The 19,699-nt window shown below is 38.1% G+C and overlaps 1 protein-coding gene across 3 annotated transcripts in view; it reads right to left on the bottom strand.

Moving 5' to 3' along the window:
- Positions 1–17,585, bottom strand: part of AOX1 (aldehyde oxidase 1) — a 38,884-nt gene extending 21,299 nt beyond the window's left edge. For 2 of the 3 annotated variants that reach the window (XM_009088098.4, XM_018911647.3), the window contains exons 1-16: positions 17,431–17,585; positions 16,501–16,558; positions 15,441–15,537; positions 13,197–13,305; positions 12,426–12,552; positions 11,484–11,545; positions 10,808–10,888; positions 9,908–9,988; positions 8,726–8,870; positions 8,464–8,556; positions 6,614–6,765; positions 6,278–6,371; positions 5,488–5,597; positions 4,469–4,653; positions 3,167–3,329; positions 1,842–1,934 (exon numbers count right to left, since the gene is read on the bottom strand). In XM_009088098.4, the coding sequence (XP_009086346.1) occupies positions 1,842–1,934; positions 3,167–3,329; positions 4,469–4,653; positions 5,488–5,597; positions 6,278–6,371; positions 6,614–6,765; positions 8,464–8,556; positions 8,726–8,870; positions 9,908–9,988; positions 10,808–10,888; positions 11,484–11,545; positions 12,426–12,552; positions 13,197–13,305; positions 15,441–15,537; positions 16,501–16,558; positions 17,431–17,490 (1,710 nt within the window). In that variant the 5' untranslated portion in view covers positions 17,491–17,585. The remainder of the gene's footprint in view (positions 1–1,841; positions 1,935–3,166; positions 3,330–4,468; positions 4,654–5,487; positions 5,598–6,277; positions 6,372–6,613; positions 6,766–8,463; positions 8,557–8,725; positions 8,871–9,907; positions 9,989–10,807; positions 10,889–11,483; positions 11,546–12,425; positions 12,553–13,196; positions 13,306–15,440; positions 15,538–16,500; positions 16,559–17,430) is intronic. The other variant, XM_018911648.3, reaches the window with a different exon arrangement.
- Positions 17,586–19,699: the final 2,114 nt, after the last annotated feature.

Genomic DNA, 19,699 nt, shown 5'->3' on the forward strand with positions numbered 1-19,699 from the left:
AAAGAGATGTGGCTGCAGAAGGTGACTGCTACTCCCTGGGATTTCATTCTCCTCTTTTCTTCTCTTATGAAACCTTCAGAGAGTCCCACACAGGTTTGTTTAGCTGGATTTTTTCCCTTAATTATTTACATCAAAGTGACAAACCCAACACTTGTTCAGAAGGACATTTTCCTCGCTTACTGAATAGTGTAAGGAAGCTTTGATAATTTTCTGAATTATTCTCACAAGATTTTGCTCTGAATGTTACCAGTGTCAGGTGGTGTACTAAGAGCTATATGCAATGATTTCTAAGATTTGTCTTCCTCACTGAAAGAGTGCAACTGATCATGTAAATCAGTGAGAAAATATTGCCTAAGTATTTTCTTCCCAATTATTTCCTTGCACCTGTGTATGAATTTAGTGCCTTATTAATCTTACTTTGCTATTTTAATTTTTTTTTTAATTAATTCAGCATTTCCAGTTAAATCTGCCACGTCAACTAATGTTGCCAACTCCCGGAACACCTTTCCAGTTTTTGTGTCAGTATTCATGCTAACATTTTCCTTTTCTACATTTAGAATTAGTTAATTGTTTACAACTTAAAATGTTTTCACTTCTAAAGCTTCTGGCACAGAAGTGTTCAGGCCACACAGTTCTGCTTCCTGCACTTTCTGGCACACTGTCTACTATTGGCACAAAGTCAAGAACAAACACTCTGCACTTGACTGCCTGAAGTTCCTCAAATGGATGTCTCAGCCAAACCACTTAGACATTTCCAACTCAGAATGACAAGATATTTGGATTTCAGGACAAGCATTCTTTTTATTCATCTTGATTTTAAAAGCTTAATAATGTCCAAATGAAGAAGCACAGACAAAAAGTATGGCCTTACAAAATCGAAATAGAAATTTAAAATGGAAAAACTCAGATTTTCTGGGTATCTAAATTTCTATTGCTCAGTGCCAATTGATCTGAGTAACCAATTGTTGCAATTTCTGATGTTCAGTCACTTTATTACAGATGGGGGATAAACTGGGGAAAAGTCACAGAAATAGTACCCTTGATCCTGGCTCCTCTAACTGCCTCTTGCCCTTGTTTTTTTTTTAATAATAATAATAACAACTCTGAAGGAAACTTAATATAAAAATTTGAACAAATTTGAAGTATTTAAAGCAAGTATTTTTCTAGGGAATATCCAAAAATTAAAAGAAAAACAAGTATTTACCTATATTTCATTTGAATTTTTCTTAAGGTTTTCAAAAGTTGGTATTTTGACTTGTGTATTGAGGGTGTCAAAATATCAAAAATCCTTGCAGGTGTTTCCACCATGAACTATTTATATGGCAAGCTCAGAATATACCAAATGTGTTCTTTGCTGCTCTCTACTGTTGATTTAGGTCAACCTGCTTGTGTTAATTTGAGCACACAAACATCACACACCATCTTGATTCCTAAATCTACAATAAGACCTAAGAGCCCCTGAGGATTTGAGACAACAATACTATAGCTATGCTACAGTGTATTTATACTATACCTGGACTTTTCAAATTTTGCCTTGTTTTGTTTTTAAAATTTCTTTCTAACTGGCTTGCACACTGCAGTAAACCAATTTTAAGCAGTCTGACAATGGAGTTTGCTTAGCATATTTATCTTCAAAGAACTGTCTAGAAAAAGTGAGTATATCCCAGAATCTATTTTTACAAACAAGGACTCTCCAAATGAGATACAGCTAAAATCAACCACTAAAAGCCTTTTGCTTCCAGTCCTTTGGAAAATCTGAACCTGACCTTCACACAGTTTGAACTGTGACTTTTTACCTAGTCTTATAAAGCACAAAACAAAGTCAGAATGAAATCACTTGCCTGATATATTTGGATACTCTGGGGCATTCTGGTTTTGAAATCTTGTAGGACACTCTGATATTCCACAGGTATGCCAGGATAATGGCAAGGATCCTGAAAAGGACGTGAATTACTACTAAAACTCACATTTTGAACATTACAATTAGAAAAGGCAACAATCAAAATCAAGCACAAAATCTTTGTACCTAAAATGCTTTCCTGGCTCAAACTAGAAAGGCCCTAAAACAACAATCTGAAAACAATGTAGAAGTTTTAAGTGTCACTAAATAATATTTAAAAATATATTTGATTCAACAAATATACTTTTTAAAGTAAGTAACAAAGTAGGGACAGACAGAAGAGCTTTGTTTTGAGGTCTGATCAAAAGTGGCTCAGAATCACTCCTGGTACCAAACAATTAACTATAATGTTGCTTTAGAGGAAAGAGCTCAAGGTAACAGAAGAAAAGTGTAAAAGGGATATTTTTCTCTGTAAGAACATATTTAAGACAAAAATAAAAAAACTAAATTACCCTAGAACATCTTGGCAAGTGTAATTTTAGTGTCCTCATCTCCCAGTCCAGAGCTCATACAAGAAGGAGGGTTGGTTTAGTATCTACAGTTTTTTTCCAAAGCCTTTATTTCTATTTCATCTATTTGTGTTTTGAACTACAGAGTAAGATCTTTTGTATTTTGTCTTTGGGTCTGGGAGCTTGCTACTGGTATGTTGTTGTATTAATATTGCTCAAATGTCTTTTAAAGCCTTCTGTCCAAGGTAAAGATATCTGAGCATCTAAAAGTTAAATGGTCATCTCTCCATCAGTCTCTTTGGGAGTTAAACACTTAGGTTATTGTGTAGCTCCAAACACCAAAGACAGTGCTTTCAATGTGCTAAATCATTAACATATAGCAAGAACACCCCTTTTATTTGCTTGCACAAGAGCAGACATGAAGAACACCTGGTTTGCTCAGCCTGGAGGAGAGTCAAGGCAGACCTCACTGAGGTCTTCAACATCCTCACAAGGGAAAGTGAAGGGTCAGGTATTGATCTCTTGACTCTGCTGACCACTGACAGGACTGAAGGAAATGGCATGAAGTTGGGAGGGGAGAGCGTTAGGTTGCATATCAGGAAGAGATTTTTCACCCAGAGAGTGTCTGAGCAGTGGAACAGGCTCCCCAGAGCAGTGGTCACAGCTCCTACCCTGAGTCCAAAAAGCATTTGGACAACACTCTCAGGCACATGGTGAGACTCCTGTGGTGTCCTGTGCAGGGCCAGGAGTGGGACTCCATGGTCCTGATGGGTCTCCTGAAACTCAGTATATTCCATGATTTTATGAACTAATTTACCATTGTCTTCAATGACTGTGATACTTCCAGGAAAAATCTGTAGAAGAAACTGACCATCAAAGTTTTCTTATAGTCTACATTTTCATCACCAGCTGAGCCAGGAAGAGCAATTTCTTTAAGGACTAGTCTGCATGCTTCATCCAACATTTGCTCATTCCAGTGTCTGTTAGGAAGAATAATAGATACAATCAGACCAGGACTAATAAAAAATAGATACCAATTGCAGTATTTTATGTGGACCATCGACCACAGACATAATCCTGCTCAAAATGAAGCCAAAATATTGATTCTAATAATGTCTGCAATTTTTTAAATGGTGTAGATCAATGTTGCTCACAGAGCTGAACTCCCATAAGTAAACTGAATTAAGTGCTATGCCAGCATTTTTAAATAAACAAATACATAATTAAATAAACCCTATTACAGCTTTAAAGCTGCTTTAGCAGTATTACTGATTCTCACCATATCGCAGATACTATCCTACATTTGAAATAAAGTAAACATAGATGCAAAATGTAGATACTTTCAAGGGATCTAATTAGCTGTTACATTTTCTGAAAGCACTGTCTTCTTCAAGTATCTCACACTGTTAATTCTCCATAGTTACACAGCCACAGGTAAAAAAAATATTAAGTCTGTTAGACTAAATTTAATCATGTTAAGCATCAAAAAATAGTGAGCACTTCAACTAGTGACACAGTTGCATATAAAATAGTAAAAAAGGCCATTAGGGCTTCATTTAGTGTTATTTTTATGCTGCTTGAATTTGCAATTTTTTTCCTCCAAAACTTGGAAAAGTGCTGCAAAGCGGGAGGGAAAGTCAGGGACTAATTCCAGAGATTACTGGGACCTTGGAGATGAAGATATATTGAAAAGGTGAAGACTTGACTTGTGCTTCTAACTTTACTGGACACATCTAATGTCCTCAAACTTTGTATCTTTTAGAGACCAACTGAAGGACTCAAGAACACTGAAGAGAGGATTCTCAGATGTATGGGGTACAGAGTAATTTACCCAGCCTTGGGTTTAGGTGCACAACTGACTGACATATACCTCACCCACGTATCCCACAGGCCGTCTCTCTTATCTCTCTGCATAATTCACACTAGAGTTGCACTTCATGTGCAAACTCCAAAATGTAACAATCCTGAAAAGTCATCATTAAGGCTTGATCATTCACTTGAACACACAAGGCATCAGTCAGGCAAATGAAATCTTTCTGTACTTTCATGTCCCAAGGAATATGAACCCAAGCTTTCACAGTCCCTTTGCTCAGAGACACACAAGACAAAGAAATTTTACCTTCCAATAAGTGTCCAACAGCTTTGTTTAGCACAGACTGTTGTTGAGACAGCACCTCCGTAGAAAATGCTTAGCTCCTTTATAATGTTTGTACCTTCTTCAAAAAGGACCCTCATCCCAGCATTGGTTATTGGAAGAGCATTTTCCCGTCTTGGTGCTTGTCGAAATGCAGACACATACTCCCCCTGAGCAAGATCACACAGAAGTGCAGACATGTGAGTATCTGAAAGTAGAACTTGTTATTGCATTATGTGAAGCAAGAGAACAAAAAATGAAGAGCATAAATTCAGCTTCCTGAGTATTCAAGACCAAGCACTTTCTTCTCTTGACCTTTCAGTAGATTTACCATCTTTGATTTTCTAGCAGCTCCTACCCAATCATCCATCACCTACACAGTTCAGATGACCTAGATTTTTTATGGTAGATAACAGGAAGACAGGGATTTTGTGGACCTGTATTTATAACAAGACTACACGTTTAGAGGCTTCAAGATATTGCCAAACTTCAGTATTCAGATAACATAACCCATAACTCTCTTCTGAGATCACATATCCACTATTGCAAACCCAGTATCAGTTAAAGACTGTTATTCAGTTCAGCAACATTTACGGAAACACCACACACACATATCCCATCTTATCCCATTTTAAAGAAAAATCCTCAGGAGATGACAATGCTGGGATGAGAGTCACAACTCAACAGGTGAGCAGCCTGCTTTGGTGAGCACAATGGCAACTTACCCAAGACCCCTTTCCACAGGGGATCTAGACAATTGCTATTTCCCTCATCATTTTAGGGCAAACTTCTTTCTGAATATTACTCTTTACATAGCACTGCCAGCTACCTGCTGAGTTGTGTTTTTTGGCTGAAACTGGAGATAGTATGGCACTGAAATGAATAAATGTAAGGAATTCAGAAAGTGAGCAGTAACAGTGCTAGTTTAAACAGATGGATTATGCCCCTTCTTTATTTCATAGTCTTTAATTCTGCATAAAGCAAATCTAAAACTAATAACTTACCTTCCTAGAATAGGGAATATGGATAGAGACTAAGATCTCTTCTGGTGTAATGGTATTGTTACCAGCTCCATCTGCAAAAATATCACTCATAGGAATCTGTCGCCTTTGTCCTAAAAAAAAAAAAAAAAACCTAAAATGTAAAATCCAGAAAATTCCCTACAATTGTGCAATTAACACATCAATAGTATTTTAACTGGCAAAAAATACCTGCTGCCTTCCTGAATAAATAACCTACAGAGCTTACACAAAAAACTATCGGTGATATGTTCTATAAATTTAAATGGTTGCTCCATCTTCCATAACATCATAATACCAGATTGCTAAAAAAAGTACCCAGAGGTCAATCCCCATTATGTAATCCTCCCTTCCAATACTGCCATTATGATCCCACCCTCACTCCTGTCAATTTATTCCAGATGTCTGCAGCTGCTGTCATAACTACCTTTCATTCTAAAACATACAAAATGAGTTTTAAAGAACTGCTGTATAAGTAAAAAATTATTAGGAGGGTGGGGCTTTTGTTGTTTAGATTTTGCGTTCATTTCTTCTTTTCTTTGTTTGCTTTCCCCCTGAGATTCTGAACATTTCCAGGAGTCCAGAAAGAAATAAATGCTATTGCTCTTACCTTTCTCTTTCTGATATTTTATTCTGAAAGTGAGCATATTCTGTGATGGATATTACGAAAGTTAAAATTTTCAGAAGGGAAGATGACAAAATTCTGCAAGAAACCTAAATCTCTAAGAGCCCTTTGAACACTTACATGCTGTAAAGACAGGCTATCTCCTCCTACCTCTTGAAGCCAGATTGAGCATGCAGTTGCTGGATGCCAGAACAGGATTCAAGTCTGATGTTGATTTTCTACTCATGATGTTTCCACCAAATGACTTGAAAAAATAAAGTATTATATTATGTTAACATAATATGATGACTACAGAGAAAGGTAAGTGACAATATGACATGCAAACTATATGTACATTTATACGTATTGAAAGCTACAAAAAGAGGTATTGATAGAAAATTCATGGCAAAATCAAAATTAAATATGCAAGTTCTACATGTGATCGGGACCAATTTCACATTTGTTACAACTTTTTCAAACTGTAATTGCAAGTAATTCCCAACATACAGCAACATTTCTTATCTGTTCTCCGCCCAGAGTTCTCAACTGCTGCAAGACAGCACAGAAAACCCTTGTCTTCTCTTCAGGGAACTTCGCAATTGCATTTGTCAAGATGTCTTTCACTAGAGAGAGGCTGCAGGCAGCTCCCAGAGTTAATCCTGTAACCAAAAGATTATGAAAGTGTAATGTGTGCATTGCTTTATTGCCTGGGTTTTCAAGGGTCTTCAGACTGTAGAGTTAGGACAGCTCATGTGAGCTAAGGCAGATAAAAGGAGAGGAGCCTTCGCATTTTAAAGGAACTGGAACTTTTCATTTCAGGAGACTGAGGGTAAGATCCCTAGAAATTATGAAATAGAACTAACACCTCATCTCTTCTGCTGAAAGGGAAATCCCTTCTGTGCTTCCAGCTGCACATCCCAACTTGGTGCTTCCCTTGCACCTTGCTTTGACTGAGTAAATGTTTAGGAGACATCGCACAAAGGTGAGTCAACTTCAAAATGCTTTCAACAGACTTCCTATTGTAAAGCATGATTTTCACCCTAATGTGATCTTGCTTTGCATATCTACATTCTAGTTATTCTTCTAAGGTGGGCGTAGGTAGCATTGGCAGCAAAAACCCAAATAGTCCTGACAATTAAGACAGTCTCATTTTTCCCACTAGAAAGAGAACTCATATGCATTTACTTGAGGGTTTTTTGTAAGATTAGACTTTATTTTTTTTTGTAAATGGTACACAGTTCCCTTCTATTAAAAATAATTATTTACATAATAAATGCATGTTTTCAGTGAATACTGGGATTCAATTAAATGTATAAATGAAAACAGAAATAAATTGAATGCATTTTAATTAAGCAAAACAATATTAAATTTTGTGTATTTAAAAGAAAAATTTAATCAAAACAAATTTTGCACTTAAAGAGAGGAAATGCTATTTCTGACTGGCAAACTAAACTCCGTATCTCTTGTTTTAGAACTAGTAAGTCTCACCTTCAAATACCTAGGTTTTAGTTACACACTTTAAAGGAGGAGTAAGAATTCTCCCAGCTTCTTTTCAATTCCTAGCTACTTTTCAGCTAAGAACAAACTAGCCTTAGAACAGAACTGGATGACTGACCAGAAATAAAATAGATATTCTAAATGTAATGACAGAACTATCAAACACAGCTTACCACTTAAAAAAAAGTGGATTCAGGCATATAGCAAGTAATTTCATCAGATATAACTTTCACTAAAAATTTGGCTATAAGCTAGTACAAGGTAATTTTTATTCAATTACTTTAGACTATTACAGTAAATTGAGACCTGTTCTCATTGTAATTCTAATCCACCAGAAATTATTTAAATCCCAAAACCTAGTCTAACTAAAAAAACCTCATGCTTATTATAAACATCTAAGTTGAGGTTCAATATTTTTAACCTATTACAATTAATGCTGTTATGATTGAGAACGAGATTAGTTAATGCATATCAGTGATGCCAGTTTAATCACAGCATTTTTTCTAATGTAACCAAGCATGACACATGCTAACTCTCCCTGTGGTTCTGTATGGATCTCTCTCTGCTATTCAGCAGAGCCTGGTACAGCACTCACAGAGCAAATCCTGCATGACTGATCACCAGAACCAGTATTACCAGAATAATCACCCTCGCACTAAGGCCCCAGATAATATTGCTGGTCAGCTCTGCACTGCGTCAGGAAGACAAAACTATCCTGCACTGTGTTGTTGGCAACAGCCCCCTTGACCTGGGAAACAGCCAAGCATGCTTAGGAATGAGTTGCTCAGCACTCTGGAATGGTGCAGCATTCCTTCCTGCAAAGAAATCTTCTACTTTTTTCCAAAATAAAGTCTACTGACCATCATTTGTATATTTCAGCATGTTCAGATCAGGGATCCTTGCAGGAGCAATAAGAACTGGATGGAACACACCTCTGAATTTCATGTCAGGTCCTACAAGATAGGAATAGGCTTAGACAAAAGGCTTTTCCATAATGACAACTCCCACATACTGGAACAAAAGCTTAGGGATGAAAATGCAAAAAGAACAACAAATGTAGCCCCAGTCCTCTCATGCACACTGGAACTAAAGCAACAGGAGCTGTTCTGATCACATACATACCCACGCTGGTGTTCCCAACCACAAGAGGTGCTTTAGGGTAGGTGGCTTTCAGATCCAGCAGTTCATCCAAGCTTACAGGAGAAACCCATGTTACTCGCTCCCCACAAAAAACCAGAGTTCTTTTTGGTTGATTTTCTGCCATTCTCTGATGGAGAAACATGGCAGATTTAAATATTTAGACATATAGACAGAAGTAAGGTCTAATAGACAACTGACTGAAAGTCAAAAATGCTCTTAAACAACAGCAATTCTACATAATCCTTCAAAACTGGACAAAAAGGGGACAGAAATGTTATGCTGGCTAATGTTTGCACAGTGGTGAAAGTTGAGACTGTGTGGGTAACATGTCTTTAAGTAATTCCAGTGGGCTAATAAACAAGAATGATAATAAACAGCCCCCTAGCAAAAGATGTAGGGATAGATCCTGCAATTGCTAAAACTGTTAGAAAAGTGATTAAAAAATACTTAGGGAGGTATTTGCCCACTTAGCTTGCTTGGAGAGCACCAATGGCACTGACAGCAGCATTCCCTTCTAGATTATGCATGCACTTAAGTGTCTCTTGCTGTTCTAGCACTGCTCACTCGGAAATGACAAACACACAGTCAAGAACTCCTGTCCTGAACCTTTCTCCAGAAGGAGTCAGCTAACTCCAGAATCTGGCTTTGAATCTCTACAATGGTAATAAAGTAAAACAAATTGCTTTCAATTTTTCTAGGGCAAATACTGCTGTCAATAATTAAGGATGCCTAACACTTTCCATCCCAGCTGTTTATATCTTTGGCGTGCCTTAATCACTGGGGCTAAACACTCTCTGATCTGGGTGGCCATCTGAGAATAGACTAACAAAACTATTAAGCCACAAAATTATTTTCCACTGTTAAAAATTGTTTGCCATTCAGTTTGCTGTGAAGTATTTGTATCTTTAGCTGCTGGACTGAAAACCCAGTTTAGGTTGCTTCTTTATCTTCTCACCTAACACCCAACTCTGCAGCTTCATTCTCCCCAGTATGACTTTTTTTTGGGGATGTGAATATTCAATAAGCTTACTGGGCAAAAAACCAAAAAGGAGTATAATAACATTAAAATGTTTTGACATTTTTTCTGATGAATTACTGCTAAGCAGGACTTAAGAATTAATTCTGAACCGAGCATCAGAATTGTCTATAAGCAGCAAAAAGTACCATTAGTTCTGGAGGGAATATAAGCTCCTGGGTGGGATCTAAGGGCTGGAATTCATCTGTTGAAAACAGGCTGGTAGACACCTTAAAAAAAAGCAAAGACCAAGAATTTTCTCTCAACATTAATTTCATACAACAACAATAAAAGCAAAAGCAAAGCCAAACCAACAGACTGCCACTGAAGTCAGTAAAAAATTAGCCATTTCATTATCATTTGGCTTTGTTTTTATATCACCATGTATCATTTGGAGGTGCTGAGGTGAAAGAAGTGTTCATTATATTTTCTTAAATTTTACTGCAAACGCAAATGACAGCACAGAAGCAAGCAACTGAAGGACTAAGTGAAGGCTTCTTGTAGTTCTACTAGAACAAAGCAGTTTCATGCCAACCTAATGTACTGAAAACCCCAAGAAGTAGATCAGATCTTACTGAAAGAAAATTAAGACAAGGTGAAATATTGGTATGGATAAGAGGTTTCACATAAAATCACAATCATAGCTCTAATTTTTAAGAGTGTATCAATTCTTCAGAGTCAAGTCAGCACTTTTCCTAAGAGACCAGTACTTAGAGCATCTCTGATCATTGATTTAAGCAAATTTCACATATGCCCTAATGTCTTTCACAATGTAATTCTCACTGTATTGGTAGAGCTCAGACTATTAATATTACTGAACCTGAAGAGCTGTTGAAATCTCAGCTCTGCAGACCCAAACTACCTTATACGAACTATCTGACACAGATAGTGCTATCAGAGCCTCCTCATTCAAATTTACACATAGAATCCTCAATTTTTCAAAATATTTCCAAATTTCTTGTGAGGAAAAATAAAATATCATATTTATCAAATACTATATGCAATATTCTTTCTTTAAGTTTTATATTGTAATATATTTAAAACTTTACCTTCTCTTCATTGTCAAACAAATCATCTTCCTGTTCCAAGCAACATTTTTCATTTGCTTTCCTTTGACAACAAATGGATTCCTAAAATAGGAAAATACCATTAGTGAAAAACTGCCCAGAGTGGCAATGAGTTAAAGCTCATAAGAGTGACTCTGTATTTCAATAAAGTTCTAGATGAAGTTTAATAACAAGCTGAATTTGAAGGATTAAGTGTTAAAGGAGTGATATTAAAAAAATTATTTAAGTCATCAAATGTTGACATCCTTAATACAACATAATTCCCACTGAGCAGAATTCTTTTGACATTGTGAGAGCAGATGTAGGTGGCCTGTATTGTTTCCTTTACCAACTGTTCACTCCCATTTCTCCTTGGTAGGTTTCTGACACATTGCATTGCACCATAAATTCTAAGAATGTGGACTGAAATTTTGCTTTTATTCATACCAGTACTAACCCACAGTAAACCACATGGAGTTACTTCAGATTCCTCCTCATAATCCAGGTTAGACACCATGTTCACTTGTGTTTGTCAATTTTTCTAATGGGTTAGGCCATTTACTCAGAATGACATCTTTAAACAGATGGAAGAGATGATCTCACTGAAAATCTTGATGGCTTGTAGATGCATATACACTGATGGCCCCAAACCAGCACTCCTACCACCACTACTTCTTACCTTACAGAAGGTTTTACAGGCATCTAGGATTGGCCTGTATCCAGTACAGCGGCACAAGTTCCCTGAAGGAAGGAAATCAGTCAGAAAAAGCTTTGCTCTAAAGATGTGGCTTTAGAATGTCATATATTTATGTGAGTCTTGTGTTTTTTAAGCTCAAGGAGAAGTGTCAGCTCTCAAAAAGACAAAATAGAACAGTGGCACAAGACTTAGGACCCTGCAGCTCCTGACAAAAAATGCTGCTGTTCCAAGGGGAGTATGAAACAGTTGAGATCTGCACTACAGTGAATGCTGGCTCCAGCTCAGTATGCAGGAGAATAAGAGACTGTACAGTACTTTTTACCCACTCAAAATGTTGTTCTCTCTCCCCCTGACTTTTTTCTAGAGGTGAAGGAAACTAATGTTACACCTCTAAGCTCACCACACAGTAACAGGAAATGTCTTTGGCTCCACTGTGACTCTAGAGCACAACAGATGACAGAAGGCTATTTTACCTACAATAAATGCTCACACTTTCCCTTGCTGAAGATAGTCTGCATCTCTCTGCCTTATCTGTTTTAATCCTACTGCAAAGGGCCTGTCCTGCAAGGCTTATGACATTCTCAACACCAGATATAAAGGGACCTTGGAGATGCTCAGATGCAGCTGCTTCTCCAATATGACATCATTTTTGCACATCTGATTTTAAGCATTTCAAAAGACACATAGGGGGATGTTTTGAGCACCTGAAACAATCCACAGCTCTGTTTCATTTTCTGAGATAAAAGAATGATAGGGAATACAAGGTCTCCATCCAGTAGTAATTCTTCTAGGAAGCACAGTTTGTAAGAGTACATCCTCCATGCATGCAGACATGTATACTCACACAGACAAGCACCCACATAGACAAAGCACCTGAAAAAATGCTTCAGGAACACAGCTGCAAACTAAAGTGGCAATATTTACCAGCCAGAGCTGCAATCATCTGCTCCAAAGTTGGTTCTGGATGGTTTCTTAGCAGAGTGTATATGGACATCACCATTCCAGGTGTGCAGAAACCACACTGGGAGCCATGGCACTTGGCAAGTCTTTCCTGAAAGGAAATACCACAAACAACACTCCTTCCAGCACTCATCTCCATTCTAATGAATGCTCTCTTAAATGGGAGATGCCTTACAAAATGTTGCCTTGCTAATAAACCAGACTTTTAAAGTAAAACACTTAAAGCAATAGCAAATGAAAGTAATTACTTTGGGTGTGATATTGATGTACATCTTATTAAAGAAGCTAATTAACCTTCAGTGGACTTCTGTCTTTTTTGCACTTATACTAAAATATGAACCAAAGGGACATTATCCAAGATGTCATCAGCCCAAAGAGAGCAAAGCCTGACCCACTCCAACAATCATCATATACTGACTACTTGATCAGACTGTCAATATTAAAGATCTGTCATCAGCCTTGATCAATCAGCCACGAGAAAACAATGTTGCCCTCTGTTGTCACTTAGCTGGGAAAACAACAATCATATGAAATTCCCATGCCCTGTCAATATTAAAGATCTGTCATCAGCCTTGATCAATCAGCCACGAGAAAACAATGTTGCCCTCTGTTGTCACTTAGCTGGGAAAACAACAATCATATGAAATTCCCATGCCCTAAAAGCACTGTCACTAAAGCCATTCCATCCAAAAAAGAAAGCAGTAATCTTCTTATGCAGTGATACTGCAGTCTCACCTGAACTGGATGAATCCTGGTTTTAGTACTTCCAATACCTTCCACTGTAGTCACTGCTACACCATACAAGGAGCAAATGGGAAGCAAACATGCATTGGCTGAATAGTGTCTTTAGTACATAAAGGAGAATAAAGAACATGAATATTATTTTAATAAACAAGTCTGAGTATTATTTTTCAGTCAATCAAGACATAGTTCATACTTACAAAGCAGCTACTATTAACATTTGGAATGAGAAGTGATCACTTTCTAGCTATGGCTCTTGACCCCCATATAAAAGCATATCTATAAGGACAATTCCATGGAATTTACATCTTCCTAAATACCTCAGTCTTTGCTAATTGCCCTCTTGTCTCTCTTGCCCACAAGGAATCTGTCAAGTGTATTTTGAAGGAGGAAGATAGGGAAAGGAAGATTGGTGCAGTCATTGAAAGGAAGTAAAGAATTACTGCTGCAAATTTATAATCAAAATTCTGATCCAAAGGAAATTCTGATGTAAAATAAATATCATTGTTCCTAAATAGGAACAATGCTGCAGCATAAGCCACAGCATATGTTGCAGTTGAGAAGGCCATGATACACAGAGTATCAGCACACAATTTCAGAAAACTGCAACTCAGAATAACACCACACCACACCACTTCAGAAGGCTTCAGGCATCTGCCCATACAGAGTAACATCCTGTCGCTTCAGAAGGCTACAAGCATCTGCCCTCCTTTGTTCTTTAGCCCCACCTTTTACACCCTCATGTTAATGAATTGCACCTGTGCGCTCTCTGTTCCCTTTGGTGATTGGTCAGGGTACCTGGACACTCCAGCTCTAACTGCTTTCAGTGCTGCTCACCTGACCTACACAGCTGTAGTCCATTAGGGCTGAGGCTCAGCCACAGCCCCACTCCCAATCACCACAAGCTGTGTGCCTACAGAGCAACACAGCAAAATGAAAATTCCTCAAAGCATTTAATAATTTCAAGAAACTTATTTGGTTTTTAGTACAGTTGATTTTTTTTCAGTAGTCTGCTTTAATTGTAGCTCTTTCCTGAACTTTAAACATTTTCATTTGTGTTGCATTCCAATGTAATGTAACTGTACAAAAGGACAACTGGAATGTTTTTTCCCCACCCAACAAACACTTCAGTGTACAATGACGTGTAACAATTTAACAATTTGATTGGTGCTTTCTCAACTTTAAAGCAATTTATTCCAGTTTTTAGCTTAATGACTCAAACTCCAGGTTTCAGTTTCAAAATCTTTCTTTCTGTGGGTGGGATGTAAGGGGTGGAGTTCAGTATTAAAGGGCTGGTAAGATCCACACTTCTGCCTACCCTACCTTCCCACCAATCGTATGACAGTATGCTGGTTTTGGCTGGGATAGAGTTAAATTTCTTCATAGTAGCTAGTTTGAAGCTGTGCTCTGGATTTGTGCTGGAAACAGTGCTGATAACACAGGGGCACTCAGTTACTGCAGAGCAGGGCTTGCACAGAGTCAAGGTCTTTTCTGCCTCTCACCCCCCCCCCATCAATGAGGAGACTCTGAGACACAAGAAACTGGGAGGGGACACAGCTGGGACAGCTGAACCAAAATGACCAAAGTCATATTCCATGTCGTATGGCATCCTGTGCAGCATATAGAGCCGAGGGAAGAAGTAGAACGGGTGAAAGTTTTGGAGTGATTGTGTTTGTCTTCCCCAGTAACCATCACATATGATGGTGTCCCAGAGGTGGCTGGACATACGCCTGATGATGGGAAGTAGTGAGTAAATTGTCTACTTTGCTTGATGCACAAGCAGCTTTTGCTTTATCTATCAAACTGCCTTTTCTCAACCCATGAGTTTTCTCCTTTACCACTCTGATTCTCTGCCCCATCCCGCTGGGGGGAGTGAGTGAGCCCCTGCATGGTCCTGAGTTACCAGCTGGACTTGAACCACCATGCAGAGCTGCAAATAGGAGCCAGTGGTCAAGCCAAAGGGTCTTAAATTAATGTCTCCTACGACCTCTTGCAGGGGCTATCGGTATTTATAAGTAAATCAAGCATTTGAGTGTGATAGTTCAGCAAATTTACAATACAGCTGAATCAACAGCAATTTTTACAGCATTCTCCTTTTGGATTCAAGTGACCCTTCCTCTAGATAATTTTACTATTAAGTGCAAGTTCTACAACTCTGTTTTTAAGGTTTCATATCTGGAAGTGGTATCAACAATCATGAAATTTTCTGCAGGTTTCAAAATATTCTGTTGAGGATACCTTATCTTTTTCGAAGCTGGCTCATAAGTTGATATCATCACTGTGCAAGCACCACAGCCACCTCCTCCACAGCCATACTTAGTTCCTGTAAGACAGACTGAAAATGCTGTCATTAGGGAAAATAATTATCTGGTTCCATTCTGGGCTTTATTCTACTCAAAGGCTTGAGACCACCTTTTTTCCTAAACCCCTAAGGAACACAGAATTTGTTTGGTATCAGCACATGTACTGGACTCCTTTCTATATTGGAATAAAATTTTCAGTGAAAGCAAGATGGAAGCTAAGGAATTACATGACCAAAATCCTCTTCTCAAGAAAACAGAAAACTTGATTATAATTTATTTTGGGAGAGGAGTAAGTTGGGACAGAAAAAGGAAGTGAAAAATACTTCTCCAAGGTGAAAATTCAAAAGGAAGGAATATGTAATGGGCAAACCAGCTGTATATCTGAAATTCCAGTGGAACACTAAAACAAATTTCCCAGTTTCTCCCAGAAGGCCCATTTATAGTTAGGATATTTGCCTTGCATCTCATCTGAAGGATCACACCTCTGAGAGAAGTGCTCATTCCTGTGAATCTGGAACAGTGGCCCATCTAAAATTGTGACTCAACAAACAGCTATTTTAATGTTTCAAAGCCACCAAAAGGAAGATGCATTTTTTGCCCCTCAAAATTCCATCAGCCTCAGGTTCTCATCACAAGAGCCCCCTTTTACATGGACAGAGACTATTTCAAAGCTTGTGGACTTCTATTCTGTCAAGCCACTGACCCCTAGATTTTTAGACTTCTTTATGAGGTGGGAAGGGAGGAACACAGACAGACACATAATCATTGTGCCTGATGGCATAATTTATGCGTTTAAAAAGCCAGGCTAAAAACACAGCAGCTCAACTGACAAATATTTGGATTAAGAAAGAGACATCATTTAGTGCGGTTGATTTATCTTAAAGGAATCACAACTTCCTTAATCTGGTAATTAAACCTTGAATTAAAATTTCTTAAAATTTTACTTGAATAAGGCTTTCACAAGTGACTTAAGGGAACAGACAAGAAAAGGATACGCCTCTTTCGCAGATAAGCCAAGAGCATCTGTTCAGGATCAGCATTTTTTTCTATTATCTACAGCAAGAAAGTAAAAACAAGGTTTTATTAAGAAACCAAAGCATTTAATAATTCAGGGCACAGACTACATTCACACAAAGCCAGAAGGGAATCCTTCTCTGGCTCCCTCTCATAGTACTACACTAATTGCCAAACACTGCAGGAGAGTTTGGACTCCTTCTGGAAATTCCTTTTCAGACAGATGCATTTCCAGAAAATAAGTGTTAGGGCACCTTGCAAGTACTAAAAATAACTGCTGCTCAGTGAAACGTTATACTGAGGGAACTGACCTTTGGCCACACTAGAAATAAAAATGCAAAACTTTAAAGACAGCATAAAGAACGAAGTAATGATTTGCAGATTTTAAAGCCTCCCTGGCACTCTGACGTACTGGAACAAACATTAGAGGAAGTCTGTAAGGCTATCGGCGGTAGAGATTTCTTTTCTAGTTTTATTTATATTTACTTTCACTTTCTGTAAGAAACTGACAACAGAGAGCAACAGAAATATCCACATTCTTGATTGAGTACAGTATTTCTTATTTGATCACTTAGAATCAGCTAGTTCCTTACACTTGCTTTGGATCAACAACCAGTGCTTGCAATATTATCTTTATGCTCAATAGTCCAAATTTGGGCACTAAAGTCTTGATTTCAGTTGTGCATCTGACACCATTAAAGCCAAACTTGATGCCCAGCTGAAAGTGTGTTTCACTTTGACACGCTTTTTCTCCCAAACACAGCAGAGCTGGCCAAAATGGGATGCAACCACCCAACCTTCTGGAGGTTTGTGCGAGGGTTCGGTTACACAATATGTCTGAGGAAGCCAAATCTATGTCCTTGGGGGTTCCTTCAGGGACAGCAGCCCCTCTCTCTCCGGCCTATACTTACCTTCCTCCCATTCACATAGAACACGAGCTCCTCAGCCGCCGCAGCCCCTTGCAGTGCCATGGTTCGCAGGCCGGAACGGGGAGCAGCAGGGAAAGCCGCACACCACCTGGACGCGCCTCGTTAAGCGGGACGGGACGGGACGGGACGGGCCGCGGCGCAGCGGGGCGGGGCCGCGGCGCAGCGGGGCGGGCGCGGAGAGCGGGGCCCACCGAGGCGGTAACACGGTCACTGTTGTCAACGTCCTGCGCTGACTACAAACATTTATTGACTTTAGCCTTCTAAAGTGTTATATAAGCGTTGAAAAACGAAATCATGCCTCGCACTTTCTCAAAGGACACAGGTGTTCTTGCAGGGCAAAACAGCAACGTTAACACGGTGCACGGTTATCAGGTTCTTATCATAATATCACCAAGAGTAATTTTAAATTGAGATAAAATCCAGCAATGTAGTGATCATGGGACCAATGTGATTTTTTTGTTATATTTGCATTCACAAAATAATCAGCAGTAAGGTTCAGGTATCATAACCATTTGTAAGGGCTACTTGTGCAGGAAAGGTTTTATAGAAAAAATACTTTCCTCTTTTTGTATAATCAAAATATATGGAATTAATTTCCTACAAAATTTCGACTAGATTAAGTATACCTGAGAAAAAGCAACTTTAAAACTATAAAAAGAAGTTCAGATTACCTTATTCTCAACAAAATTTTCCTAATTCTTGGTGATGGCTACAAATAGATTTTTATGTCAAAAATCATGAGCTGCTTTTTCATCATTTTCCTGGAAAGAGCTTCTAATATATCAAATGACCTGGTGAAACAAGCACATATAGTGAAGGTTCAAAGACAATGCAACATTCTTTATGCTGCTTTTATGTTATCATTTTTTGTAACAATAAAAAGAAATGCACCCTATGAAATAACAAAGTGAGTTTTCTCTGTGTCCTATTATAGAACATCAATTTGAGCAAGAAGAGTGAGGATGGAGGAAACAAGGAAAGAAGGGCAGTAGCAATAATATGATTTTACTGTTACTTAACTTCTGTGATCTTCAGGCCATTTTCTTTATTCTTTTTTACTTGGAAGGATATCTATACTAAAGGAATGGAAGAAATGAAGGCATAAACCCCCAGGCCTTTTACTTTTATTGAAAATTTCATGCTTGTATTTGGGACACCCTAGCACTCTAGCTGGTAACACCTGAGGCTGTGTGGAACAACAGGATCTTCACTGAAAAAAATAATTAAGCCAATCCCCAAAGAGATTATTTATTTTCTGGGAAGATAAAGCATGTGCCTCTGTTTCTAGCTTTCAAACTGCAGGCAGTAGAGAGAAACAACCATTTAAAAAACCATTGTGTTTTGCTGCTGCAGTGCCAGCACTGGGAACACAAATTTTAACAGGTATTTCTTGAGGGTTTCTAATGACACAGCTGCTGATGTTGATAAATAGTGGAAACTACCATAAACATTTCAAAAAAAAAAAAATTAATTACAAACTTGGTAATAAAAAGCAAGGAAAAATGCTTAATAATTTCTATGGGTACTTCTTTTTAAAAAATAACATTGAAAAAGGAGAGATTCTATCTTCCCAATTATTTCTGCAATTCTTCATAACAGTCTTGGCTAATGGGATGATGTACACAGCATGTATCAGAAAGAAAAAAGTCTGCTGAAACTTCCCAAATAATGTTGACAGCTGTTTTGCAGTGCAGATGACATTGCCTGGGTGATGAGGTAAGTTTTTTATTGGAAGAATTGTCATACTGATTGATACTCTATTTGTACTGCAAGGTTCTATATGAAAACATCTTGCTCTACTTAACTGCTGTATATTTACAATCTCTACATGATCGTTGCACCTGGTAACCAAACCAGACAACTCTCTGTTTAGGGAATAAACGTCCCCTTTGTAAACTATGTCACTAGTGATACATTTAACTCTAAATTCATACATGGTTATTTTGTTATTTTGATCTTTCTCAAGATCCTACAGGATCTTGAGAAAGCTGCCTTAGGGCTACAGACCATAACAAAATAACCACAGCAGAAAGCAGTTGTGGTATTACTTCAGTGTTTGTAAATAATACATTTACACCTCTTTAGTGTTTATGGTTATAGTTCCAGACTTACATGTAGAATGGACACACCTGAAAGTTAAATCCAGGAGTGTGTTTTGATATGTATGAATCCCTTTTCTATCAAAATACACAGCTGAAATTCTGGCAACTCACAGAAGGATGTAGGTTCCTCCTACTGAACTTCTTGAGAT

Source organism: Serinus canaria, chromosome 7, assembly GCF_022539315.1.
Source record: "Serinus canaria isolate serCan28SL12 chromosome 7, serCan2020, whole genome shotgun sequence".
NCBI classification, from domain to species: Eukaryota; Metazoa; Chordata; class Aves; order Passeriformes; family Fringillidae; genus Serinus; species Serinus canaria.